At 38.3% G+C, this 24,708-nt stretch overlaps 2 protein-coding genes across 6 annotated transcripts in view; one reads left to right on the forward strand and one right to left on the reverse strand.

Annotated features, from left to right (window-relative positions):
• Positions 1 to 1,936: 1,936 nt before the first annotated feature.
• On the reverse strand, positions 1,937 to 7,371 carry pigp (phosphatidylinositol glycan anchor biosynthesis, class P). 2 transcript variants are annotated; one of them, XM_058411649.1, is made up of 5 exons: positions 7,332 to 7,371; positions 7,023 to 7,123; positions 6,841 to 6,913; positions 5,484 to 5,602; positions 1,937 to 2,782 (listed from the first exon to the last, which is right to left on the reverse strand). In XM_058411649.1, the coding sequence occupies exons 1-5, from the start codon at positions 7,337 to 7,339 to the stop codon at positions 2,664 to 2,666; spliced, it is 420 nt and encodes a 139-aa protein (XP_058267632.1). In that variant the 5' UTR covers positions 7,340 to 7,371; the 3' UTR covers positions 1,937 to 2,663. The 2 variants fall into 2 exon arrangements, with proteins under 2 accessions (XP_058267632.1, XP_058267633.1); XM_058411650.1 differs by lacking the exon at positions 7,332 to 7,371 and having other exon boundaries at positions 1,939 to 2,782; positions 7,023 to 7,325.
• A 492-nt stretch (positions 7,372 to 7,863) lies between these two features.
• ttc3 (tetratricopeptide repeat domain 3) overlaps positions 7,864 to 24,708 on the forward strand; it is a 38,028-nt gene continuing 21,183 nt past the window's right edge. Inside the window, exons 1-18 of one of the 4 annotated variants that reach the window (XM_058411642.1) lie at positions 7,864 to 8,011; positions 8,661 to 8,733; positions 8,821 to 8,863; positions 8,948 to 9,107; positions 10,967 to 11,045; positions 11,192 to 11,257; positions 11,938 to 12,067; positions 12,511 to 12,596; positions 12,738 to 12,832; positions 12,925 to 12,987; positions 13,093 to 13,147; positions 13,263 to 13,455; positions 13,595 to 13,643; positions 13,737 to 13,824; positions 15,081 to 15,126; positions 18,561 to 18,612; positions 21,343 to 21,433; positions 23,055 to 23,213. In XM_058411642.1, coding sequence (XP_058267625.1) covers positions 8,004 to 8,011; positions 8,661 to 8,733; positions 8,821 to 8,863; positions 8,948 to 9,107; positions 10,967 to 11,045; positions 11,192 to 11,257; positions 11,938 to 12,067; positions 12,511 to 12,596; positions 12,738 to 12,832; positions 12,925 to 12,987; positions 13,093 to 13,147; positions 13,263 to 13,455; positions 13,595 to 13,643; positions 13,737 to 13,824; positions 15,081 to 15,126; positions 18,561 to 18,612; positions 21,343 to 21,433; positions 23,055 to 23,213 — 1,536 coding nt within the window. In that variant the 5' untranslated portion in view covers positions 7,864 to 8,003. The remainder of the gene's footprint in view (positions 8,012 to 8,660; positions 8,734 to 8,820; positions 8,864 to 8,947; positions 9,108 to 10,966; positions 11,046 to 11,191; positions 11,258 to 11,937; positions 12,068 to 12,510; positions 12,597 to 12,737; positions 12,833 to 12,924; positions 12,988 to 13,092; positions 13,148 to 13,262; positions 13,456 to 13,594; positions 13,644 to 13,736; positions 13,825 to 15,080; positions 15,127 to 18,560; positions 18,613 to 21,342; positions 21,434 to 23,054; positions 23,214 to 24,708) is intronic. The other 3 variants (XM_058411639.1, XM_058411640.1, XM_058411641.1) reach the window with 3 other exon arrangements.

Raw genomic sequence — 24,708 nt, forward strand, 5'->3', positions numbered from 1 at the left:
GTCTTATTCACTTCACCTGTCAGTGCTCATAATGTTATGGCTGATCTGTGTGTATGTATATACAGAGGTTGGACAATGAAACTGAAACACTGGCCAATTTAGTGTTGGAGGTTTCATGGCTAAATTTGACCAGCCTGGTGGCCAATCTTCATTGATTGCACATTCCACCAGTAAGAGCAGAGTATGAAGGTTTAATTAGTAGAGTAATAGCACAGTTTTGCTTAAAATATTGCAATGCACACAACATTATGGGTGACATATCAGAGTTCAAAAGAGGACAAATTGTTGGTGCACGTCTCGCTGGCGCATCTGTGACTAAGACAGCAAGTCTTTGTGATGTGTCAAGAGCCACGGTATCCAGGGTAATGTCAGCATACCACCAAGAAGGACGAACCACATCCAACAGGAGTAACTGTGGACGCAAGAGGAAGCTGTCTGAAAGGGATGTCCGGGTGCTAACCCGGATTGTATCCAAAAAACCACAGCTGCCCAACTCACTGCAGAATTAAATGTGCACCTCAACTCTCCTGTTTCCACCAAAACTGTCCATCGGGAGCTCCACAGGGTCAATGTACATGGCCAGGCTGCTATAGCCAAACCTTTGGTCACTCGTGCCAATGCCAAACGTCGGTTTCAATGGTGCCAGCAGCGAAAATCTTGGGCTGTGGACAGTGTGAAACATGTATTGTTCTTTGATGAGTCCACCTTCACTGTCTTTCCCACATCCGGGAGAGTTACGGTGTGGAGAAGCCCCAAAGAAGCGTACCACCCAGACTGTTGCATGCCCAGGGTGAAGCATGGGGGTGGATCAGTGATGGTTTGGGCTGCAATATCATGGCATTCCCTAGGCCCAATACTTGTGATAGATGGGCACGTCACTGCCAAGGACTACCAAACCATTCTGGAGGACCATGTGCACCCAATTGTTCAAACATTGTATCCTGAAGGCGGTGCCATGTATTAGGATGATAATGCACCAATACACACAGCATGACTGGTGACAGAGTGGTTTGATGAACATGAAAGTGAAGTTGAACATCTCCCATGGCCTGCACAGTCACCAGATCTAAATATTATTGAGCCACTTTGGGGTGTTTTGGAGGAGCGAGTCAGGAAACGTTTTCCTCCACCAGCATCACGTAGTGACCTGGCCACTATTCTGCAAGAAGAATGGCTCAAAATCCCTCTGGCCACTGTGCAGGACTTGTATCTGTCATTCCCAAGACGAACTGATGCTGTATTGGCCGCAAAAGGAGGCCCTACACCATACTAATGAATTATTGTGGTCTGAAACCAGGCATTTCAGTTTCATTGTCCAACCCCTGTATATAAACTGTATAAAATAATTTCCAGAAATGATCAATGCTTTTGTCTATATACATACATATATTCAATATCTATTTCTACAGAAAATGTTAAAAACATACAGTACTATGCATTTTTGTAATAAAAATGAAAGCTTCTTTAAAAGATAAGGAAAACAAATCTAAACAAAACAGATGAAAGGGGAAACTCCCCAATTATAAATCGAATCAACATTTGATATAAATTCTCTTAACATTCAAAGCTGTATCTTTAGTTTTTTGAGCAGATCAGTTACGTGACTTTAGAAGAACATCGACTAGCAGGTTGTTCTAAGCATCGTGAACAATTTCCATAGTTCCTTTATAGAACTGCTTCTTATATCTCGTTTTAATCGTGCACTGGGCTTCGATCCCTTTAAAGTAATCATGATTTTGCCGTCCAAAGAAAGATATAAAACATAGAATATTGTAATCTGATTCAATTTGACAATATTATTATTTATACTTTTATAAATAGTTTAAATTAACTGCTTTCAATCAGTCTTACAGCTATGACAGCCAAATAATAACCATAAAAAACAGCAGTTGATGATCTCCATGAATTTCATGTGATTTTAATAAAGGTATACAGTCATGGACAGCTTTCAAGATACATATCACAGAACCCTGGGAACTGGGAGTATTAATAAATTTATATTTATTTATTTATTTATTTATATTTTTTTTTACCAACACTTACAGAAAAGACAAATTAAATTTGTACAGAAGTGACTTTTTTTTTTTTAAATTCACATTTTAATATAAATAGTCATAACTGTAAATATAATTGTATAGTTCCACAATAAAACATGCAGACAGTATTCAGAAATCTTGCATAATTTGCAGTTTAAGCTGTACTTTCTGATAGCAGCTCCATCTATTAGCAAAAAGAACAAAAGTTTAGCTACACAAAAAAAAAAAAAACTACACAACACAAAGTTTATTTCTTGGCAAAAGTTCTCACACTGCCTTTGCACTCCTACTTTTACTTCCTCTCAATCAGCCCGTGAAAAGTCCGTCTACCTGAGTAGTTGTTCAGCAACCTTTCCCCGCTGCTTAGTGCCATGACTAGACTCCACCTCTAAGGGTCATGTGTTTACCATACCTTACGCTGAGAGGTCACCTTAAAGTCAAATGTCTGTGCTGTCGTGAGTGAGTGATGGAAAAGGTGCATCTAAAACCTCAGCAAACTCTAGAAGCCAGTGCTGATGAAAAGCAATCCTGGATGCTGGTCATCTGTATGGATCAATGCAAATCAGAAATCTGGAGGCATGAGGCATCATGCAAGGACACAGCATCAAGCTGCTAAGGCCTGGGGTCTCAGAGTTCATTGTGTTTGAGGTAGAAACGATGGTTGGCTTCACTAATGGACAGATCTCGCAGTCTAGGTATGGCCCCTTTCTGGCCTGGATCCTGAAGCTGCGTCTTGGCAAAATTATCTGACGAGAAATAGAAGTAAAAAAAAATACAAGACTTTTGTGAGAGACAAGTAACAAGTAACAGACTATATTAACAAGCATCAAATAATGTTAAGAAAATTAGCTATGTATTACTTAATTGAGTTGTACACTATGAGGATAGCCAAACATTTGGAACCTAAAAAGTAAGATACAATTTTCTAATTAAAATACGAATAAGGTCATGAATACCTAAGTTGTTTGATGAAAATAAATAAATAAATATATAAAAAAGAAAGAAATGAGCAGACATTAAAAGTTAGTACAGAGCTGCTGAGCTGAGGTTTGTTAAGAAGTTGTGGCTCCAAATTAATACCTTGAAGCAACAAGCTAAAATTGAAAGCCTCAGGCTAAGTATCTTGTGGCCTTTAATTATTAGGTCATGGTTATGAATCATGTAACCTGAACCCAGAACTGAACCTCCATTTAATTCTTTAGTAGGCACAAGCGAAAAGGTCTATACACACACTGAGAATTCATTTAAGGTGTGACAGTCTGATGGTGTATTTACGTCACAAAGCCAGTGAATCCATTATATTTTAATGAACCATGCCAAGGTTGGAGTAAAGTGGAAAATTCTCAATTATGTCAACACACATATACAGCAGTACACCAGCCGGGAGTAACATTATGACCACCTGCCTAATATTGTGTTGGATCAGATCATACGGGCCAGCCTTCACTCCCCACATACATCAATGAGCCTTGGCCGCACATGACCCTGTCGCCGGTTCTTTGGACCACTTTTGATAGATACTGACCACTGCAGACCGGGAACACCCCACAAGAGCTGCAGTTTTGGAGATGCTCTGATCCAGTGGTCTAGCCATCACAATTTGGCCCTTGACAAACTCACTCAAATCCTTGTCCATTTTTCCTGCTTCGAGGACAAAATCTTCCCTTGCTGCCTAATATATCCTACCCACTAACAGGTGCCATGATGAGGAGATCATCAGTCTTATTCACTTCACCTCTCACTGCTCATAATGTTATGCCTGCTCAGTGTATATTCACCCTATAGTGCAGAGATCACAGGTTCGAATCCCAAGAAAGTACAAGCATTCTTTAGGACATATGTGGGGTGGGATGTCACTCTATTTGTCCCATCAATCACAGTGACACTGGCCAATCATGATCGCATGGATGCGGAAGAGGGTGGATAGCTCTTTCCTTCTGGTGAGTTACGCTGCTCTGTATCACAGCATCAGCAGCCAAAAAAAAAAAAACACACAGTCATCTGGATTCATGTGTCACAAAGGCAGCAGATGTTAATCAAACTCTTTACCTCCAGACATCCGTAACCTTGACTCTCTGTCTATCTTTAAATCTAGACTCAAGTCTCACCTGTTTAAGCTTGCTTACTCTTCCTAAATCTTACTTGCCCTCTCACACAGTCACAGTTTTCTGTATTTTTTTGTTATTGTTGCTTGTTTTTTGTCGTATTGTTTCTATGTGCTTTGTTTTGTAACTCATTGTTCGGTGTCCTTGGGTGTTGAGAAAGGCGCCTATAAATAAAATGTATTATTATTATTATTATTATTATTAATCCCCCATTACTGTATGTTAATTGTGGGTGGGAATTAGCTAAGACCAAATTAAGAGAAAAATACCCTGTGGCCACTTGGCCTCGATATATTAAGCTGTGGTACCAATATATTAATTTGAAAAATAATAAAAAAATATATAAAATAACAAAGATCCCTTAAGATAATTGTATTTAATCTAGTTATTTTGAATAAGACTACATACAGTGCTGATGCAAATCTGGTGTAAAAGGGAAAAGCCATTAAAAAAAATTATTCTGTAGCTCTTGGGATCTACTTTTGTGCCCGGCGTAACTTTACACAAAATAACTTTAAAACTTTAAAATAAAGTGGTTCAGTGTGACCAGCTTCATTTCTGGTGAACTTTGTTATCTTATCCCGAGATTATTCTAAGAGAGTGAACAATGGGATGAAACGTTGCGCTTCAGACACCACAGTGTGGCAGGATTCAAGCCGAGGTAAGTAGTGTGATGGTGTTTAAAAAAAAAAAAAAAAAAAAAAAAAGAAGAAGAAAAAAGCAAATGTACAAAACGAAAAGTAAAGCACTAAATAGCATAAATAAATACAGAGAATGCAATAACTTTACAGAATAAAAGACCTCAACGTCATCTTTTTCATAACAGAAAGAAAAAGTTATTTGCAGTATAACCAGTGTTTGTATATGTGTAAAGGGATAATGGTACATTTTAAGTCACATTTCGTGGAATCTGGAAATCCTCCTGTGGATATTTCTGATTTCATTTCATTTCTAACATGCACTTTATTTATTCGTTCACTTTCGGTACTGCTTATCCTACACAGGGTTGCAGGGAGCCTGAAGCCTATCCCAGATCTCTCAATGTCTCTCTCTCACACACACACACAGTAATTCATGCCCAGTCACACACTACAGACAATTTAGAGATGTCAGTCAGCCTACAACACAAAATGTCTTTAGACTGAGGGAGGAAACCAAAGTAGTCAGAGGAACAACATGTAAACTTTGACATATGTATTTTAAAAAAAGGCCACAGAACAAGAACTGTTATATGATAGTGTTCTAAAGCGTTAGAACACTGAGCCTAAATCCCAGAGCCTGTGCAGCACCACGTATTATGAATCCAAAATACATATAATCAAACGGAGACACGGTGTCTTACCTGTGACGTTGTCCACAGAACAGAGCGGAGCTGTGTTTATCATATTGACTCCAAACAGCAGCACAAAACACACGGTTAAAGCAACCAGCAGATAAATCGGCAAGGCAAGAGCCCAATACCTGGAGAAAATAACCAGGAGTTCATTTTTGCACACATTTCACTTTAAGTATACCTGTCTAGGTTTTTTTTCAATTTGTAAATTAACTCTTTTTACCAAAGGACAAAAAAAAATAAATAAATAAATAAAAAATTGTCGTGCCTGTGATCACTATTGAATTTCTCTCTCATGTCACACTCCACAGCAGTGATTAATGATGCATATGAAAGTAGACACTCAGCACTTTAAGAACTTGTAGTTTTTCTTAAGTATTTCAGTTTTACCTTGCCTACTAGGGGCAATAAATTCCTAGAAAAGTTAAACAAAAAACCTCTGAAACACAAACATTTGTGTGTAAAATCTCTTCATAAATATATCTTCAGTAAATGTGATTTCTGCTCTCTCAGCATCTAAAATTTGAAAGCGTTATCTTCAACTACTAAAATGGTAAAAACATCTCACACTGAAAGCCAACAGCGTACTGACTAATTTTATATCAGTCTTACAGCGATACAAAAATTTATTTGTTTTTACTGATTAAATATATTCATTTACATTTTTCTGGCATTTGGCAGATGTCCTTATCCAGAGCGACTTACAATTTATCTCATTTTATACAACTGAGCAATTTGGGGTTAAGGGCTTTGCTCAGGGGTGGCCGCTTGGTGGACCTGGGAATCAAACTCACAATCTGATCAGTAGCTCAACACCTTAATCACTAAGCTACCACATCCCCTGATAGTGTGTGTAAATGATGCTCTGATTGATTTTATTGAATAATGCTTGCACAATGGTTGCAATGCTTTACTGCCATGACGTGATATTAGATAATACATATTAGGGTTGAGCAATGCGTTATATCTTATCAATGAGATAATAAGAACAATGTGGGGATCTCTCTCTCTCTATCTATCACACACACAGGTGCCATGTTGCCTCTGAATACCAAGCATAGCAAACAGTAAAAGAAAAAAATTGTAACCTGCTTGTTCAGCAAACAAACAAACAAACGAAAAAAGCCATACTGTTTTGTCATACGTCTTTTTGTGAGATTTGTATTTTAACTGGACAATGTGCGCTTAGTCTATGTACTAATTTACTAGTTTCTGCTCCAAAGGCAAAAAGCTTGCTCTGTAGATCATCCAGAACCCAGCACTTACTGTACACTGACTGATGAATACCATGTGCCTATTATATAAAGGCACACTATTTCATTTTCTCTCATTCATTCTTGGTTATCAAATAACATGGTTTACATACTTCTGGGGCCAGTAGGTCAAGCCGACAGCATGGAGCCAGGTCTCAGGAACATATGCCCAAACTAAATAAAGCACTGAAAACACACACACACACACACACAGCAAATTAGAACATCTGTAACCCCCCAGATATATGCAGTATTTATAATGACTGTGATTAGTTTAACACGTTAAGGTGCTTACAAAATGCAAAGTGCGAGCCCAGGAAGAGGACAAACCCATAGATCGCCCTCTCAGGCAGAGGCGAGGGAGAATTTTCTACCATGATGAATCTAACGATCTCACCTGTAATTCAGGTAACTAGCAGAGTTTACATTTCAATAGTGCATATGCTCATCTACGCAACGGATCCCTCCATAACATACTCTGTTACATGACTATATTCTTAACTCTTTAAAAAAGCAAATTTACTACATACCAATGTTTATATATATATATATATATATATAAATAAATATTTATATAAATAAGACACGATCGACACAATACTTCCCTTTCATGTGTCGTTCACTTGGTTTTCCAGCGGTTCAGAGTCTTTCAGTGCTACCGACTGCCATCTGCTGGTTTGGATCAGCACTGCATGTATGTCTGCTCGATTCCAGTCTAAGAATCGACTCCCATATACTCTCCGAGGTTTTTTAGTGGTTTGAAGTGTGTGTGTGTGTGTACACGTGAGAGTAATAGATAGATAGATAGATAGATAGATAGATAGATAGATAGATAGATAGATAGATAGATAGATAGATAGACAGACAGACAGACAGACAGACAGATAGATAGATAGATAGATAGATAGATAGATAGATAGATAGATAGATAGATAGATAGATAGATAGATAGATAGAAAGAACTAGAACTGGTCCCAGAGGCAAAGTTTACGGTTCATAATTCTTTGAAAATGACTCTCGTCGCCTTGAATCGCACAGTGAATCGATTCAAGAATCGACTCCCAGTCTTAAACCGTGAAGGAACCGAGCCCACGTTTTTCTTTTGAATTTCCGAAGAACGCGAAAACCCTCAAAAGACTTCTTGTTGCTGTTCCTCATCCCGTCAGCAGGGGGCGATGCTAAACCTGTTTTATGTTGCTAAATCCAAATAACCCATGCTAGAATAAAACGTACGTTTCTTTATGTTGCTGAAAATCCTTCTCAGCCCCGAGGAACCATGGAAAGGTTGGTGCCATCAGTCTTTTTACTTATTCACCATAATGCCTCCATAGCTGTGCCGTGACCGTGTGAACTGTGTTTTTGTTCTTTGTTATTTGTGAACTAGTTGGGCCGACCTGTTCTCCCAGACGTGGCTAAGGCTAGCGTCAAATGTATTCAGTCCAGATCCAGCATGTAGCACATTGACATCCCTTAAAGATGATCAATAAACAGCTTTTCTCTTTCGAGATCTATGATTTAATCATGTCTATTCTCTTTCAATTTTGTTAGGCATCACGCCTTTAGCCACATATTTAGTGAACATCTGTTAAGAGCTGCTGTACTTTTAAAAAACATTGTCATAACACCAAGGAAATAACTAACCCTCCCTTGGACATATTTTACAAGACCTTATAATAAACAGCTGTTAGAGTTTGTCCACCATTTAGGTTTTTCTACTACGTATAATCATCAAAATGCAAACAAACCAAGGGCGAGGTTATTTCCTTATCTTGTGTGTGTTTATGATCCTAAATGAGGTCATTGTAGTTTTGACTCTTATTCATAGGCATGTCATGTCATGTCTATTATTTTCCCTACAATTCGCCTTTGTTACCAGTTGTTTCTGAGAGAATTTTCGAGATATCTTGTTTTAAAAGTGTTTGTTCTATTCCAGACATGAAATGTTCGAGTTTGAAGATTCTGACATTGAGGATGGACAAGATGCGGGCCAACCCAAGACTAAAATTGTATGTAGAGGAAGAAGTCCATTCAGCTATAAGGTGACGTTCGGAAGAATTGATCATTGTAATGATTTGTTTTAATTCTCGTCGTAGATTTATCAGGACAAATTCCCATACATCCAGATGGAGCCACCTGGTAAGGTTACACAAATGAACAGTGTAAGTGCCACGTGAGTCGATTTGGATACAAGGCAAATGTTTTTCCGTTTATTTGTTTTAGACGTTTTGTACAAGCGGTGGGGTAAAATAAATCCCGAGCTGAGGAGAGAGACCGGACACTTGCTGCACATATCAGTGTTTTGGTGGTACATCCTGTACAGGCAACAGGACAATCACAGCACTACAGCCTGGGCTGTAGACATGGGCTTCTTAGACTCCAAGTAAGTTTTTGCTTCTGTGGTATAAGCACACAATTATCATCTTTTGAGTCACATATACCGATCAGGCATAACATTATGGCCTAATATTGTGTTGGTCCTCCTTTTGCTGCCAAAACAGCCCTGACCCGTCATGCACTGTGTATTCTGACACCTTCTATCAGAACCAGCATTAACTTCTTCAGCAATTTGAGCAACAGTAGCATTTGTTAGATTCATCATGTTAGATTGGATCACACGGGCCAGCCTTCACTCCCTACATACATCAATGACCACTTTTGTCAGATACTGACCACTGCAGACCGGGAACACCCCACAAGAGCTGCAGTTTTGGAAATGCTCTGATCCAGTCGTGTAGCCATCACAATTTGTCAAACTCGCTCAAATCCTTACCCTTGTCCATTTTTCCTGCTTCTAACACATCGACTTTGAGGACAAATTGTTCACTTTGCTGTCTAATGTATCCCACCCACTAACAGGTGCCATGATGAGATCATCAGTGTTATTCACGTCACCTGTCACTGCTCAGTATGTCATGCCTGATCGGTGTATCCTGAAACTGGTAATTTAAGAAAAAACAGACTGTAACAACATTCAGCACATTGAGCAACGCTCCTTTCATAAGCAGAAGTTGCCTAACCCCTGCAGGCTGACGTCTGCCTCAGTTTGCTTTACATTTAAATAAGGTTTCAGCAGGATGAGTGCAAGTGTGTTGTCATCCCTAGTCAAATTCCCCAACTCAAGTTTTGGGGTTATATATTGTAATTTCAAGAGTGTATTACAAAAAAAAAACAACAACAAACATTTAAAATGTTAATATAAAAATTCAATGTGATATGGGATAGAAGAAAAATAATAATAAAGTGGTTTATGATTAAGCACTTGCAAAAAAAAAAAACAGCTCAAACTGACAGCCGAAGCATTGAGTTAGGAATATTAGGAATTGGATGTCAATTTCTTAACAGTGACATTGAGTAACAAGAAATCGAAGGAAAACTACAGCTCTGTGTGCCTTAATTCAGTAGATAAGTTCACCTGGATTCATAGGATCAGAACAACTATGATGAGCATACTAAACATCCTTTTATCACATTCAGCACATGACGGTATTCAGTTTAATAAGACTAATGATTTAGAGGATTGTTTTTTTTGGGTGGGTTTTTTGAGTCAGTCTTTCTTCCTCTTTTCATCGTTCCTCTTTATGCTTGCTTCTGGTTTTTGCTCCTAAAGATCTAAATGTGAATCAACATCTGGATTTGTCTAAAGCTGTTTATTGTGATGATGCTTAAAGTGTAATTTATTATACAGTTGTATTTTGCTGCTTAATAGTTTCTCAGTGCTACATTTGTTACTATAATTCGTTTCGTCTGGGTAGATACGACAAGATGTTTTTTAGTACTGAAGTTAGTTTTATTGTGAGACTTGTATATAGCTTGGTGACCAATTAAAGGAAAAGAAAAAGTTTCGTATTTTGCTAGCACAGCCACCTGGCCATTTAGAGGGACTTTCTCACCTGTATCCCAGGATGGAACATTTCTATCCTGATGGGAGTGGGCTCTTCCAGGATGGTAATGTCTCCATCTGCAGGGCAGAAGGTCTCACTGAATGGATTGATGAGAATGGACAAATTGTATGCTACGTCCTTTTATAGTGATGTGTTCGAAAACGCTCTTTCATGACCATCCTGAAAACACCAACTGAGTAATACATCAAGAAACAAATGGCGTTCATTCCTCCAGTACAGTTCCCGAGATGGTTGGACCTTGATGAAATGACCTTAATGTTAATGTTACAGGCTGCATTTTAATCTAATGGGTTTTTGTGTGTGTGTGTGTGTGTGTGTGTGTTTTGGTCATTCACAGTGTTTCTAATGATTTGAGTTTGAAAAGGCTGCAGAGAATTGAAATCTTGGAGCTCATTCTTGACACAGTGGAAAAATGTGTAAGTATTACGTTTCTCTCTCTTTTTTTTTTTTTTTTTTTTTTACAGTGCAGCTTGAAATCTCTGTATTGTCCATCTCACGAAAGTGTCTTTGCAGTATTTTGTGTCAGAAAATACACTTTTCTTTTGTTTGTTTGACTTTATAGCTGGCAGACATAGATCCTGAGAGAAAAGCAAGAGAGCTGGTAATGATTAGCATGTCTCTTAAAATGGTAAGTCTTATAAAACTGTGCACTGACTATATATATAGGCTATAGTACTAGTATTAGATAGATAGATAGATAGATAGATAGATTTGCAGTTCAGATCCTGTGAGTGAAATTACGTTACCACAGCAAAACACTAACATTTAAAGCTAATACAGAGCTACCCAGACCTCGCTGAATATTACAACATTTTAATAAGTGTAATAATAAACAAAAGAAAATATGAGCAAGTGTACAAAAGTGCAATAGATCCAACATGTGCATGATATAAACATTTATGTACAGATTGTTGTGCAGGAGTGTTGTTCCTCAATCACACAGTGACGTTAGACGGTATTATGTTAAAAGATAGTGATTTCCTTTAACTTTCTTTATGAGTCTGTAAGAAAATGAGCTCGGCTCTGTTTGTAATTCATCATGGAGGGGGTGGATGGAGAGCTGTTTATAATTGGATTTGTTTTCCTGCATTTATGGTGATGGGAGGGTGCTTTTTACATTACGGAGTGATTTTCTTGAAACTCTGACATTGCTTTAATGTACAAACAGGACAGATATTGTGAAAGAGACTGAATGCTGCACGCATTTGAATGAGCTCAGAAGTAGGAAAGCGGAACACTTTCGAATCATTTCCGAGTGTGTGCTGTAACAAATGCTGCATATGCATCTCTCTCTCTCTCTCTGCACAGGAGGAAGAAGGTCTTACGAAGGCAGTCAACTGGTTAAATGAATGTGGTCCTCCAGGTCTAAGCAGGAAGATCCTTCATCTTGGATCAAAACAAATACGCCACCAAGTTCTAGATTTTGTATTTTCTGAGTGTAAGTCTGCATGCGGTGAATAACTTCTTTCACCCCGGTGAGACTAGTAAGCTCTGACAGCAAGAGCAGCATTGTTTCCTCTGAAAGTCTTCAATAAGTTAACAGACTATACAGATGTTCAGTTCTTTTCTCATTCAAAGCAATCTACTCAATAGTTTGTGTTTTGAGGCACAAAATCTCTGGGGGAAAAAAAAACACCACAATTTTCCCCCATTAGTTTAATTTAGTTAACTACCCTTTCTTTACTCATCAGGCAGCTCTTCCCTTTACACAACAGCTACCAACCAGGAGGGCGTAGGCCATGATGTGTGTGAAGCATGTGCTGCAAAAATCTTTAGATCTCTAGAACTTGCCAAGACCTCTATACTTAAAACTTGAGCTGAACATCAACTCCCTGGGGAGATATTTTGCTGCAAAATGTGTCCATGTTTTGTCTTTTTCAGATTCTCATTACATACAGGTGATGTCATATAGCAAAAAGAGAGCATTCATGGAGTTGACATTCAATCCAGAGCCATGGTGTTTACAGGTAAGATTCCAGCAAGCTTGTTAGTCTAAAATCTAGTTTATTTGTATTCATCTTAAATATAACCTTAGTGTTTAAAGTCAAATCCAACCACCCCTCAAAAAAAAAAACCCAGCCTCATTCACTCTTCACCTGTTTATACAGAAAAGTGAAGAAATGAAGAACAAAGGGAATGAACAGTTTCAGAAGAAAAAGTATGAACTTGCAGTGAAATGGTACACAAAGGCCATTAAATATCAGTAAGTCCCCAATACTCTGACTGTTATGTAAGAGCAGTAATTATGAACTGTATTTCAGTCTTATATATATATTGTAATTTATTGTGTTTTAGTACCAACAACCACTTCTTATATGGGAACAGAGCACTCTGCTATCTTCGTTGTGAAAAATACCTGTACGGTTTCTTTTAATACGTATAAATATTGAAATAAATATTCTTTCAATTCAATTTAAGCTTTATGCAGCTTATGAAGCAATATTTATTCGAAAATCTTTGCAGAAAAGCAATGGGTGATGGTAAGCGAGCTGTTCTACTTCAGCAAGACTGGGCTAAGGTAATCCACTTCTGTTATTTCAATATAGATTATTCCACCATGCACACACACACACACACTTCTCAGTTTTCACTTCCCTAGTAATTTCTCGTTTTTGGTTGTTGATGCGTTGCAGGGCCACTATCGTTTCTGCGATGCCTTATTCTTCCTTGGAGCTAGAGAAAAAGCATTAGAAGCCAACCTCACAGCTCAGGGTTATTGTAGTGCTGATCCGGAGGGAATGAGAGACCTCCAGCAGCAGCACAGTCGCTTTGTGACTGAGATGTCTGAGGGCAGGAGTAAAGGCAGAGCCCCAGCATGTTCGGAAGGTGATCCAGCACATTTCTATGGGTTTATGGGTTCAGTAAAGTCTCTGAAGATTAATCTCAGTAACTAGAAGGATAACTCCATAAACAAAAAAGCATTTTTCCTTATCTAATTCCCTGTTAAATTTATACATGTTTCAAGCTGAAGGAAAACAGAAGAAAACAGAGGCTAAGAAAGGATCCAGTAAAAGGTATACTTTTTTTCCATTTGAGTTTTTAATCTGCAAAAGGAAGTGCTTTTTTTTTTTTTGTTTGTTTGTTTGACTGGTGTTCGATTTCTCTAGACCTGACGAAGCATGTGCAGTAGATCCCATGGCCCAGCATTTTCATCCAGAGAACGCCCCAGAGGCAGCTCATAGCTCTGAGAATAAGGTGAAAAAAAATGAATGGTTTAATAATGTGGTCTCACAAGTACAATACATACTCACTGGACACTTTAATAGGAATACCTGTCATCTATCTAATCATTTAGTCCTGTGGCAGCAGCACAGTGCAGAAAATGACGCAGATATAAGCCAAGTGGGTTAGATGGTGTTCACAAGAGACATCAGAAAAATGGGATCTTGTGACATGCTTGACTGTGCCAGATGGGATGGTTTAGATTAGATAAGGAACTCAAGAAAATACAAATAATATGAAAATCTGCAAATACCGAGCTGTGAAAGTCTTCATCATCTTAGCCTTGGCCTTGTGTCCGTAGCTCTTTCCGTTCAATAAAGGCATGACTGTAACTTCATCTTATGTACCCCCCCCCCACCTTCTGCATTGGTCTTGCCTTTGCCTTCTCTCACTAAAGGTCTACATCACACACAGTAGATACAATAGGCTTCTGTTAGCACAATTAAATGTGGTGGGTACAGAGTATAATGGAGAATTACCTAAAAACTAATAGAAAAATCATTAGCATTTTAATATAGATATGAAAGTAAATCAGGGCTCATAAATATGGTAGGTATATAGTAATTTGGAGGTCTGGAGATTTATCTCTCTTATATACCGAAGTCAGTAACACATGCGAGCCTGCCATATCACTAGCAAAATCTTATTGGCTGATATTGTCTGAAGTCATCCATAAAAACCTGCTTATAAATCGGAGAGGGTTTGAGCTTTGTTAAATTACCTGAGGTTAAGGTCTGGCCCAAAACCTTTATTTTCCTGTATCAGTCAGTCAATGATAAACCAAGAATCATAAATAATATACAAGACCTACTTTCTTGTAGGCACAGCACAAACAATCTTTTTAGTATATTCAGCTAATTATCCAATACGTTAAGTGGGAAATTTGTGTCACTTTTTCTATGGGCGCAAAGGAAGTATGGGCCAAGAATGAAAAAATATCTAGCTTTTAGAAGGCGCCATGATCAGGCTGATGGAGGACTTCAAAATGAAATGGACAATTGCACTATTCATCCAAACCTTCGAAGTAGTGTCTTCAAAATCTGAAAATTCTTTAAAGAATGTTTAAGCTGTTTCAATACCAGTGGACACAAATGAAATCAATGACAGTTATTTATGTAGATTTGACCATTAGTATACTCCTTTAACTAATGTTTTACACGACAGGGATTTTTATTCAATAAAACACAAAGTCTGAGTATTGCGTAACTTTGAATTATGTTCTTATATAGCAGAGCGCAGAAGACACAAAGCAAGAGGAAACATCATCAACTTTAGGTGAGTCATATTTACGTCAGTGTACAATTACGATGCTCAGATTTGTACTGAATAAAGGGTATAAGATAAATCTTTGAGAAAGTGAAACCTTTTCAGAAAGAAATGACAGAAATGTAAAGTTAATAATCGAACCAAACAGTCATTTCTGAAGTTTATGTAGGCTGTGCTACACATTTGTACACAGACTCCTTTCACAATCACGTTCTAAACAATAATAATGGGACCTGCCTCAAAAACTACCTGGCGCTGTTCTAGCCGACATGCAGAGACCTGTTCAATCAGGATCAGGCTGACATTTGAGATACCAGAGGAAGAAGTGTGTTAAAGGCCCCAAAAAGTCATGATTTTAAAAAATCGTAATTAAAAATAAATAAATAAAGGAAATGCAAAAAAAAAATAGTAACTCGTGTTGATCCAATATTTACTTATGTTGATTTAATACGTCCTTTTTATTCATTTTGAAGAAATATATTTTATTGTTTATCCGCACAAACAGACCAAACGTGTGAATGATCTGCAGTGATTTATGATATATGCATAATAATTGTGAGTGTATGTCTGTGTGCAACTTCTGTGCGCGATTGTTAAAAAGTCTAGTCAAAAGTCCTTAACTGACATTTACTTGTCTGGGCTGATTTGTTTAAATGCAAAGTTAAGTTTTGGTGCAAATAACATCCTATGAGCTGTCCGTTCTTAAAAGATGTCCATGCAGAGTCCAAAAAGTTCTGCATTGCATCTGAAAAATAAAGCAGATGATATAACCAGTGATCATGATTTAGGATATTTTGGTTTGGTTTATTAAGCAAGCTCTAAAATCTAACTTGTGTGCCTGTTAATAACAGCTGATGCAGTGTTCACGTGTTGAAACATGGAACTGCGATAAGATTACATAGGCTATAAGCAGTGTATATACACTATCTTGCCAAAAGTTTTGGGACACCTCTCCAAATCATTGAATTCAGGGGTTGGGCTCGGCCCCTTAGTTCCAGTGAAAGGAACTCTTAATGCTTCAGCTTACCGAGACATTTTGGACAATTTCACCTTTCGATTTTTATCATGGCGTTTAATCATGTTTGGTATGAGTATCTGTTTGGCACATCTTGACGTGGCAATATTTTGCCATTCTTCCTTTCCACTTCAAGTCTTTCCAAAGATTTTTGATTGGATTTAGATGTGGATTCTGGCCGAGCCGCTCCAAACCCTCAATCTATCAAGCTTTGTAGTTTTGTGCCTTAGTTCCATTTGACAGGATGTTTCTGCCACCATGCTTTTTTTTTTGGTGATGTGCTATTAAACATATCCTTTAGTATTATAGCCAAAATGTTTAACTTTTGTCTCATCAGTCCATAACACATTATGACAAAGTTTTGGGAGATTGTATGGAATGGGTTTGGCTGAAAAATTCAGGAGCAGGGAATCCTTGCCAGAAATTGCTGCAATATTTTTTAATGTTTCTGTAGGCCTCACCTGACTAGATTTTATCTGGTCTCCTCATCAGTTTTTGAAGATGCATTGTTCTTGGTAATGTAGATATTGTGCCATATTTCCTATACTCGTTGATTGTCTTTAGAGTGATTGTCTAATCCTCTCCTGAGTGATATTTTTTAACAATGAGCTCCTGTACATGCTTTGTAAACTCTTTTGCAGCTCATGGCTTTTCCAGCTGGATGTTACCATGAAGATGTCAGGGAAAGCTTATAGGAACAGCTGTACTTTATTTGAGGTTGATGTGTCACTTTAATTGATGTACTATACTAATTATTATTTAATGTAATCTATACAAATTTTTTATTTAATGTGAGTTTGAATGTGATTGAATTGTAATTCTAAGTTATACCAGGTGTCCCAAACTGTATGGGGAAAATTTATACTTTTTAGCAAAAATGTCCTACATTTTAGAAATTAGATCTTTTTTTTTTTTATTGATTGCTTTTAAGAATGCCTTCGACAAAAGAAGGCCATGATGTATTAGTAAATGATAATTTAAAGGAATGCATTTGACGTGTGACTGCATGCATACCTCTGGATAAGTTAACACAAGTTCATCATGAGAGGGAGAGATTATTCCTTGTGTAGAGGATGATTTGGATGCACACTGTAAAACCTGGGTATTGTCTTTTCGTTTCCTTTTCACATCTAAAACATTTCCGACATGATTTATATTTGTTTCGGTTTTTATAGATTACTAGACAAGTTTTTCTGCTTTTTAAAAAAAGACATTCACTCTAAAAGACAACATTTTAAACGCTGTATTTTGGGAAACATGTATTTCATGTACTTCTGTTATTTGTCATGGAAATTTTAAAATGAAATCAAGTTAAAAGGCAGAAATCACCAGAGGGCACATTTATTTTTAGACAACCGGATAGTTCTGTCCTTCCTTCTCGAAAGTACTCCTTTGCAATATTCACATTCTTCACGTGTTTGTGAAGTCAGAATGCCGTCCTTACAACTTTGTTTCGTTTTTTCACGAGACAAAACCTGCCATTTTAAAGGGAGTGTTTTAGAATTCAGCCATTACATTATGTTGCGTGAATTATACTGATCTCATCATGGCACCTGTTAGTGGGTGGGATATATCAGGCAGCAAGTGAATATTTTGTCCTCAAAGTTGATGTGTTAGAAGCAGGAAAAATGGACAAGCGTAAGGAATTGAGCGAGTTTCACAAGGGCTAAATTGTGATGGCTAGACCACTGGATCAGAGTGTGTCCAAAACTGCAGTTCTTGTGGGGTGTTCCCAGTGTGCACTGGTCAGTATCAATCAAAATTATCCTTTAAGTCCTGTAAGTTGTTAACAGCTTGGTGCCAGATACCACGGCACACTTTCAGGGATCTAGTGGAGTCCATGCCTAGACGGGTCAGGGCTGTTTCGGGACCAACACAATATTAAGGCAGGTGGTCATAATGTTATGGCTGATTCGGTGTACGTTCACACCGTAGGCAAAAGATTAATTCTTTATCACGAAGTTATGGAGTAACACAAAACAGGTTGCATGTTTGCTCAGCCCTGATCGATTTGTTTAGGTGTGACCAAACAGGAGCAAGCACTACAGAAGGAAGTGGAAACTTTCCGCAATTTGCCCACACCGAATAATCACGAGAGGTTAGAAAAATGCGGGTGGAGACACAAGTCACGTGACCCGTTTCAGTCGCGCCTACACGACCAATGAGGAAGCTGCAAATGTGTTTTTAATGTATAAGTTTGTATGTCCAGTGACTAGAACTGCTAATGACTGTATATGTCACGCGCTCTCTCTTTTGGCTTTTGTGTGTGTCCGTGAGCGCGCGCGCGCGCGAAAGAGAAAGACTGAGCGCGCGTGCGCGTGTTTTTAAATTCCTGTCCTGTTGCTCAAGCTTCGCCACTTCTATTGTGTAGCGCTGAGGGTTTGGTAGTTTAGTGTATGGTTCACAAAACTGAACTTTCTGATTCCAGGGAAGCCCATAACTGACCCTCGAGGTGAGGACAACGGGAAAGACGCTAAAAGGTAACATTAGCTTAACCTCTCTCTCTCTCTCTCTCTCTCTCTCTCTCTCTCTCTCTCTCTCTTCTGAATACACTTAGTGTTAGAAAACTTTCCCGAATTCAGGGAAACACGTAACTTGATCTTTGTCAAACAAACAAGAAACATCTTGTTTCTCACAATGAGGCGAATTTAAGGTAACCTCTGTGTTTGTGTAATATTGAGCTCTGTGGTAACGGCTCTCAGTAGTGTAAGGTTTCAGAGGAAACTTATTATAACACTTAGATTTGCCAAATCGTTTTCTTTTTCTTTATAAATTTCATTATTCAGTGCATCCAAAAGCACTAACCTTTTCTAGTTTGTGTTTAAAAATGTGTTTAATGTCTTATCTATCTCAGTAGTTTCACTTTTGTTTCTGTCCCCTCCTCTCCTCATGTTGCGCTTTGTGTTGGTAAGACTGAATGTCAGTTAAAGGCGCAGGTTTTCTACTTCTTTATTAATTTATTTATTTCTCTAAACGTTTATTTGGAGTAAATTCCTTTCTGGAGCCAGTTTATTTTAACTACATTTCAAAATAACTTTTTTTTTGTTGTTGTTGGTTAAGTTAATATTTAATAAGTGTGTGAATGCTGGGGGTCTTCAGTATTAAGTAGATAACTAGGCATGTTTTTCTGTTAAAAAGGAAATCATGAAAAATGAGACTATAAACATTTTTCATGTCTTTTTCTATTTTCCTTCGTTCAGTCCAAAAGACAGAGGAAAATATCGTGTGTTCTGGGAAAATGTGCACCACCTTCTCAGATACTTCTGTCATTTGTCATAGAAATTCCTCCCAAGGCTGAAATCACTTTAAAGAGAGAGATGCTTTCTCAAAACCTTAGTCATAAACCTTAAGGCAGGGATGTCCAGTCTTATCCGCAAAGAGCCGGTGTGGGTTCAGGTTTTCATTTAAAGTGAGCAGAAGTCACACCTGAGTCTACTGACAGGCAAGGTCGGGTGTGGCTCCTGCTTGATTGGAATGAAAACCTATAGCTACACCGGCTCTTTGCGGATAAGATTGGACATCCCTGCTATATAAGGCCTCTGACGCGCATATAAGCACAAGCCTAATTCCTTTACTCGTTTAAAAGAAACAGAATTTTCATTAGCTTGTTCTTGCTGTACGCCTTCTTTCTCTTTATGTATATGTAGAGGATGTGCTCAGTAGGGGAAAATCATTGCTAGTAACTTAAGTCAGCAGCAAATCCGTTGTTGGACCGCAACGAGCTCAAAACAGATTTTGTCCTCATACGTTATTAATTCTCACTCGTACGTTATTAGTAAGCTGCTGTACGAAACTTGATGTGTCGGAGGTCAACAAGTTCAATTGAAATAAATCCGTTGTTTTGGATTTGTCAGCAGAGTGAGCTCACAATGTACAGGAAAGCTGTGGGGTTTCACAAAGTATATTCTCTTGTTATGAAACTTCGTCAGGGATTTTTTCTTTTTTCTTTTTCTTTGTATAAATAAACTTCGAAAACATAGCCAACTAACACTTCAATTCAAATTATTTTATTGTCATGCTTGGCTAGGTCCGCAGCTCAAAGCTCAGAAAGTTCAGAAGAGCTCTCTTATAGTTTTTCTTATAGTCCTATAGAGTTCTCTTATAGTTATCATTATCTAATCTAGTCACCCAAACTCTATCCAAAGTTCAGAATACAGGACAAAGCATACAGTGAAGACCACGTGAGCGATGTACTCTCCAACATACACTGAATTTTACAGTCAAGGATGCCACAAACGTTTGAAGATTTAAAGCATTCATTCAGTTTCGTTATCAGTCAACTGTCTTGACAGCTTCAGCATACCTTGTTATAGGAACCTGTTCCTTGGGGTTTTCCTGTTTGCTATAAAGACAGTAGACTAGCTGTGAATTGAAGAGAAATTAGGTTAGAGTTACAGGTCGTGATTGTCAGTGAGCAGAGTACCAGAACAAAGCCAAATGAAACGACATTTAACCAGTACGAAACGGCAAGTCCCATTAAGTGCAAAGAGACAGTGGGGTAGGTTGGCAGTACAGTGCCAAAGTGGCATGCAAATGGAATATAAGGCCTGGGGAAAACTGTATAAATGGCATGATGTGTGTGAATAAGTCTGCAAACACTAAACAATGGATGTTGTTGTGTATGTAAGTTGAGTCCATATCCAAAATATGCAATATGCAAAAATTCCACTTCATCAGGCACAGGCTGTACAAATGGCATAAAGAAATTAAAAAAACCTAATTTCGTACTTGATAATGTGTTAGTATAATAAATGATATTCAGGCAAGTGGAATACATAACATTTACCGTATATGTTTTGACCGACAAGCTATGCTGTTTGCTCACCTGTTGTATTATGATTGCCAGAGCAAACTATTTGTACTAAGTGTATAATTTAACAGCAGCTTCATCCCGCCCCTTATTTTTTTCCCCGAAGCAAAATACAAAAACATTGCTGCCATTCTTGATGGTATGCTCAGCAAAAATGTAGACACCAGTGACAGAATATGAAAAATGTTTCCCTCTCAAAAAAAAAAGTATTATCATATGTATTTTAGGCGTACATTATGGTTTTTTTTTTTTTTTTTTTTTTTTTAAATGTACTGTAAAACAAGACCGAGCAAACATGTTAGTGTGTGTTCCTAGCTAGCTAATGAATTTCTAATTTGTCCAGCCCTAAGTATGTATCTTATGTTTGTACACATTCTCTCTGTGTGTGTTCTACTTTTAGCGAAATGGGGGACCGAAAGGCCAAAAAAGCAGCATCAGGCGTTCAGGAGAAGCACTCTGTAAAGAATAAACAGCCGCCTACACAGGTAAATGTAAGCGATCTGACTTCCGTTGACTGTATGATTGTAGGAGTCATGTTTGTCTGTATGCTTTTATGCTGTAGTTTTGAGCAGTTTTAAGTGTTCTCAATGTTAAATATTGCTTTTTCTAAAGACAGGACACTGCCGAGAATTTCAAATGCATGAGAAATAGGCAAACATTTGGCATTTTTATTTGTAATTTATGTATTGAGGCAACGCAAAAAACAATCCTATTCCTTATGTTTTTGTGTGTCATGTAAATTTACCCGTTTACATGTGTGTTTTTAGTTAGAGACAATGAAAATGTTGTGAACCCCAGTTATTTCATATTAATGAAACTGAATTAAATATGAAAAAATAAAGAAAGCAACTCAAATAGATTCATCAATGAGCGATAATAAGGTCAGGCAAATATAGTAAGCCACTTTATAAACATACATATACATTGCTTCTTTTTGCCGCATCTTTTAATGCTGTGCAACACTTTATCAGAACCAGCAATAAGGGATTGATAATTGACAAATCTGGTAAGCCTCAAATCACCGTGTGATATATTCAATACTCAGCTGCTTACTCACTTGTTTCCCAAAGACACGTGCCCTTCTGCTTTTCGACCATGACATCAGGAAGGCTTTAGATTTCTGTCCAAGAATAAACAAAAAAGGATGAAAGAAAACAGCCATTGAACATTGCAATTTCTTTGTGTGATATGATTGATACCTGAGTACAGTAAATATATTTTTATTCTTTTCCTTTTTGATGTCAGACCATTTTTGGAGGGGTGTTCCTCCCTCAAGTGGAGGAGTTTTGGGGTTTTGTTTACGAGTGAGGAAAGGATGGAGCGTGAGATTGACGGACGGATTGGTGCAGCGGCAACAGCAATGCGGTCTATGTACTGGTCTGTTGTGGTGAAGGAGCTGCGCCAAAAGGCGAAGCTCTCAATTTACCAGTCAATCTACGTTCCTACTCTCTCTTATGGTCATGAGCTTTGGGACCAAAAGGACAAGATCCCGGATATAGGCGGCGGCCGAAATGAGTTTCCTTCGTAAGGTGGCTGGGCGTTCCCTTAGAGATAGGATAAGGAGCTCTGTCACCTGGGAGGAGCTGGGAGTAGAGCCACTGCTCCTCCACATCGAAAGGGGCCAGTTGAGGTGGCTTGGGCATCTGTTTCGAATGCCTCCTGGACGTCTCCCAGGGGAGCTGTTCTGGGCATGCCCCAACCGGGAAGAGACCCAGGACACGCTGGAGGGACTATGTCTCTCGGCTGATCTGGGAACGCCTTGGAATTCCCCCGGAAGAGTTATAGGAAGTGGCTAGGGAGAGGGAAGTTTGGGCATTCCTGCTTAGACTGCTGCCCCCGCGACCCGGCTACGGATAAGCGGGAGACGATGACATGATGACATTTGATTGACTTTTTACGTAGTTTGATTTTGGCTTTATCGGGTGCTTTTTTTTGGCCAGCAGATTGGTGGTCGTTTTAGTCCAGTTTTGCTTACTCATGTACATGTACACACAACTTTACTAATAGATTGATAAATAAGGGCCAATTGTTGTGCTTCTGTCAATTTGTTAATATTTATTATGAGGAAAACCATTTCTTTGGCGCTAATGGTATAGTGTGTTCTTTCTAAAGCCCCAGAGCAGCAGCAGCAGCAGCAGCGAAGTGTGCAGTAAGGAGCAGTTCTGTGCTGCAGTACGGGATGCACATGTAGCCCTCAGTGACCAGCGTTGCCGCAACGCAGAGCAATCTTTCTCCGAGTCTCTCAGGATCTTGGACTCCATTGGAATCAAGGTGAGCTACGCCTCACTCTGACATGCAGTTTTAATATGGCAAGAAGGATGAATTTGTTTGAATGCAAATTTTTCTTTTATTTATATGACCTTTGTTATTCTCGCTAGATATACATGTGTATACAGATGGTGGCCTCTTCAAGTACTACTTTGTACTAAACATTTTTCCTGTTTGTTACTTCCTGTGCTTTCTAATTAGTATTAAATCACATACTCACTATCCCTTTTAAACAACTTCCCATTTTAAAAAAACCCAAGTATTTGTTCATGACATAACAGATTTCTTTACACTTATTACAGAATAAAAACAAAGGAACTAAATAAAAAGTAGTATCCTTCAGGCCTTGCTTCATGTGCTCCACACAGCTCTTAGATTGTAAAGTCTTTATTTGTTCTGTTGGACATACTGCCATGAAATGACAAGAAAACAAGAGGTCTCTCTTAACACATCTCAAATATCAATAAATTTTATTAAAAATGTACCCTGATCAGCTATTCAACATTATGTGCCCTGAGAGGTGAAGTAAATAAGACTGATGATCTCCTCATCATGGCACCTGTTAGTGGGTGGGATATATTGGACATCAGGTGAACATTTTGTCCTCAAAGTTGGTGTGTTAGAAGCAGGAAAAATGGACAAGCATAAAGATTTGAGCGAGTTTGACAAGGGCCCAATTGTGATGGCTAGATGACTGGATCAGAGCATCTCCAAAACTGCAGCTCTTGTGGGGTGTTCCCAGTCTGCAGTGGTCAGTATCTATCAAAAGTGGTCCAAGGAAGCTGAACCGGCGACAGGGTCATTGATGCACTTAAGGGGGCGAAGGCTGGCCCATGCATGACGGGTCAGGGCTGTTTGGGCAGCAAAAGGGGGACCAACACAATATTAGGCAGGTGGTCACCCTGTTATGCCTGATAGGTGTATATATAATCAATAATGTTATACCTATTAAGGAGACATAACTGATATTTGATGTCATAGATAGATTTTTTGGATATAGCTTTTTAGAATTGAATTTTGTCTCTGCTGTTCTCCATTACAGCCCATACTTTTTGTCTCCTGGCTGCTGGTTATGTAGGTGTAAACTAGGAAAGAGAGGTGTTTTTCATCCTTTCAGACAACCATACTAGTTTTTGTACCTTTTGAAATACATCTTTAAATATAAATAGGTACTTTTCAACATTCATATCAATTCACCTCCCAAGGCTCAATGATTTAAGTATTGTATTCACAATCACTCTGTAAAATTGATAAAACACTAAATTGGGCAACGCGTCTTGTTGTGTTTCCTTCCTTTTTGCTACTGTTTTAGACCAGATTTAGTCAGCCTTGGGAGAGTGCATGCAGTAAGGTGTGTGAAACATAAGGCTAACAGATTAGGCTAAGCTAAACATAAGGCTAAGCTGCTTTGTCATCATGACATGACACGGGTGTAATGTGGTCATCAAGTGAACTGTCTCAAATTATCTGGGCATAATTAGAGTACACTTTAACGGAA

Source organism: Hemibagrus wyckioides, linkage group LG16 (genome assembly GCF_019097595.1).
Source record: "Hemibagrus wyckioides isolate EC202008001 linkage group LG16, SWU_Hwy_1.0, whole genome shotgun sequence".
NCBI classification, from domain to species: Eukaryota; Metazoa; Chordata; class Actinopteri; order Siluriformes; family Bagridae; genus Hemibagrus; species Hemibagrus wyckioides.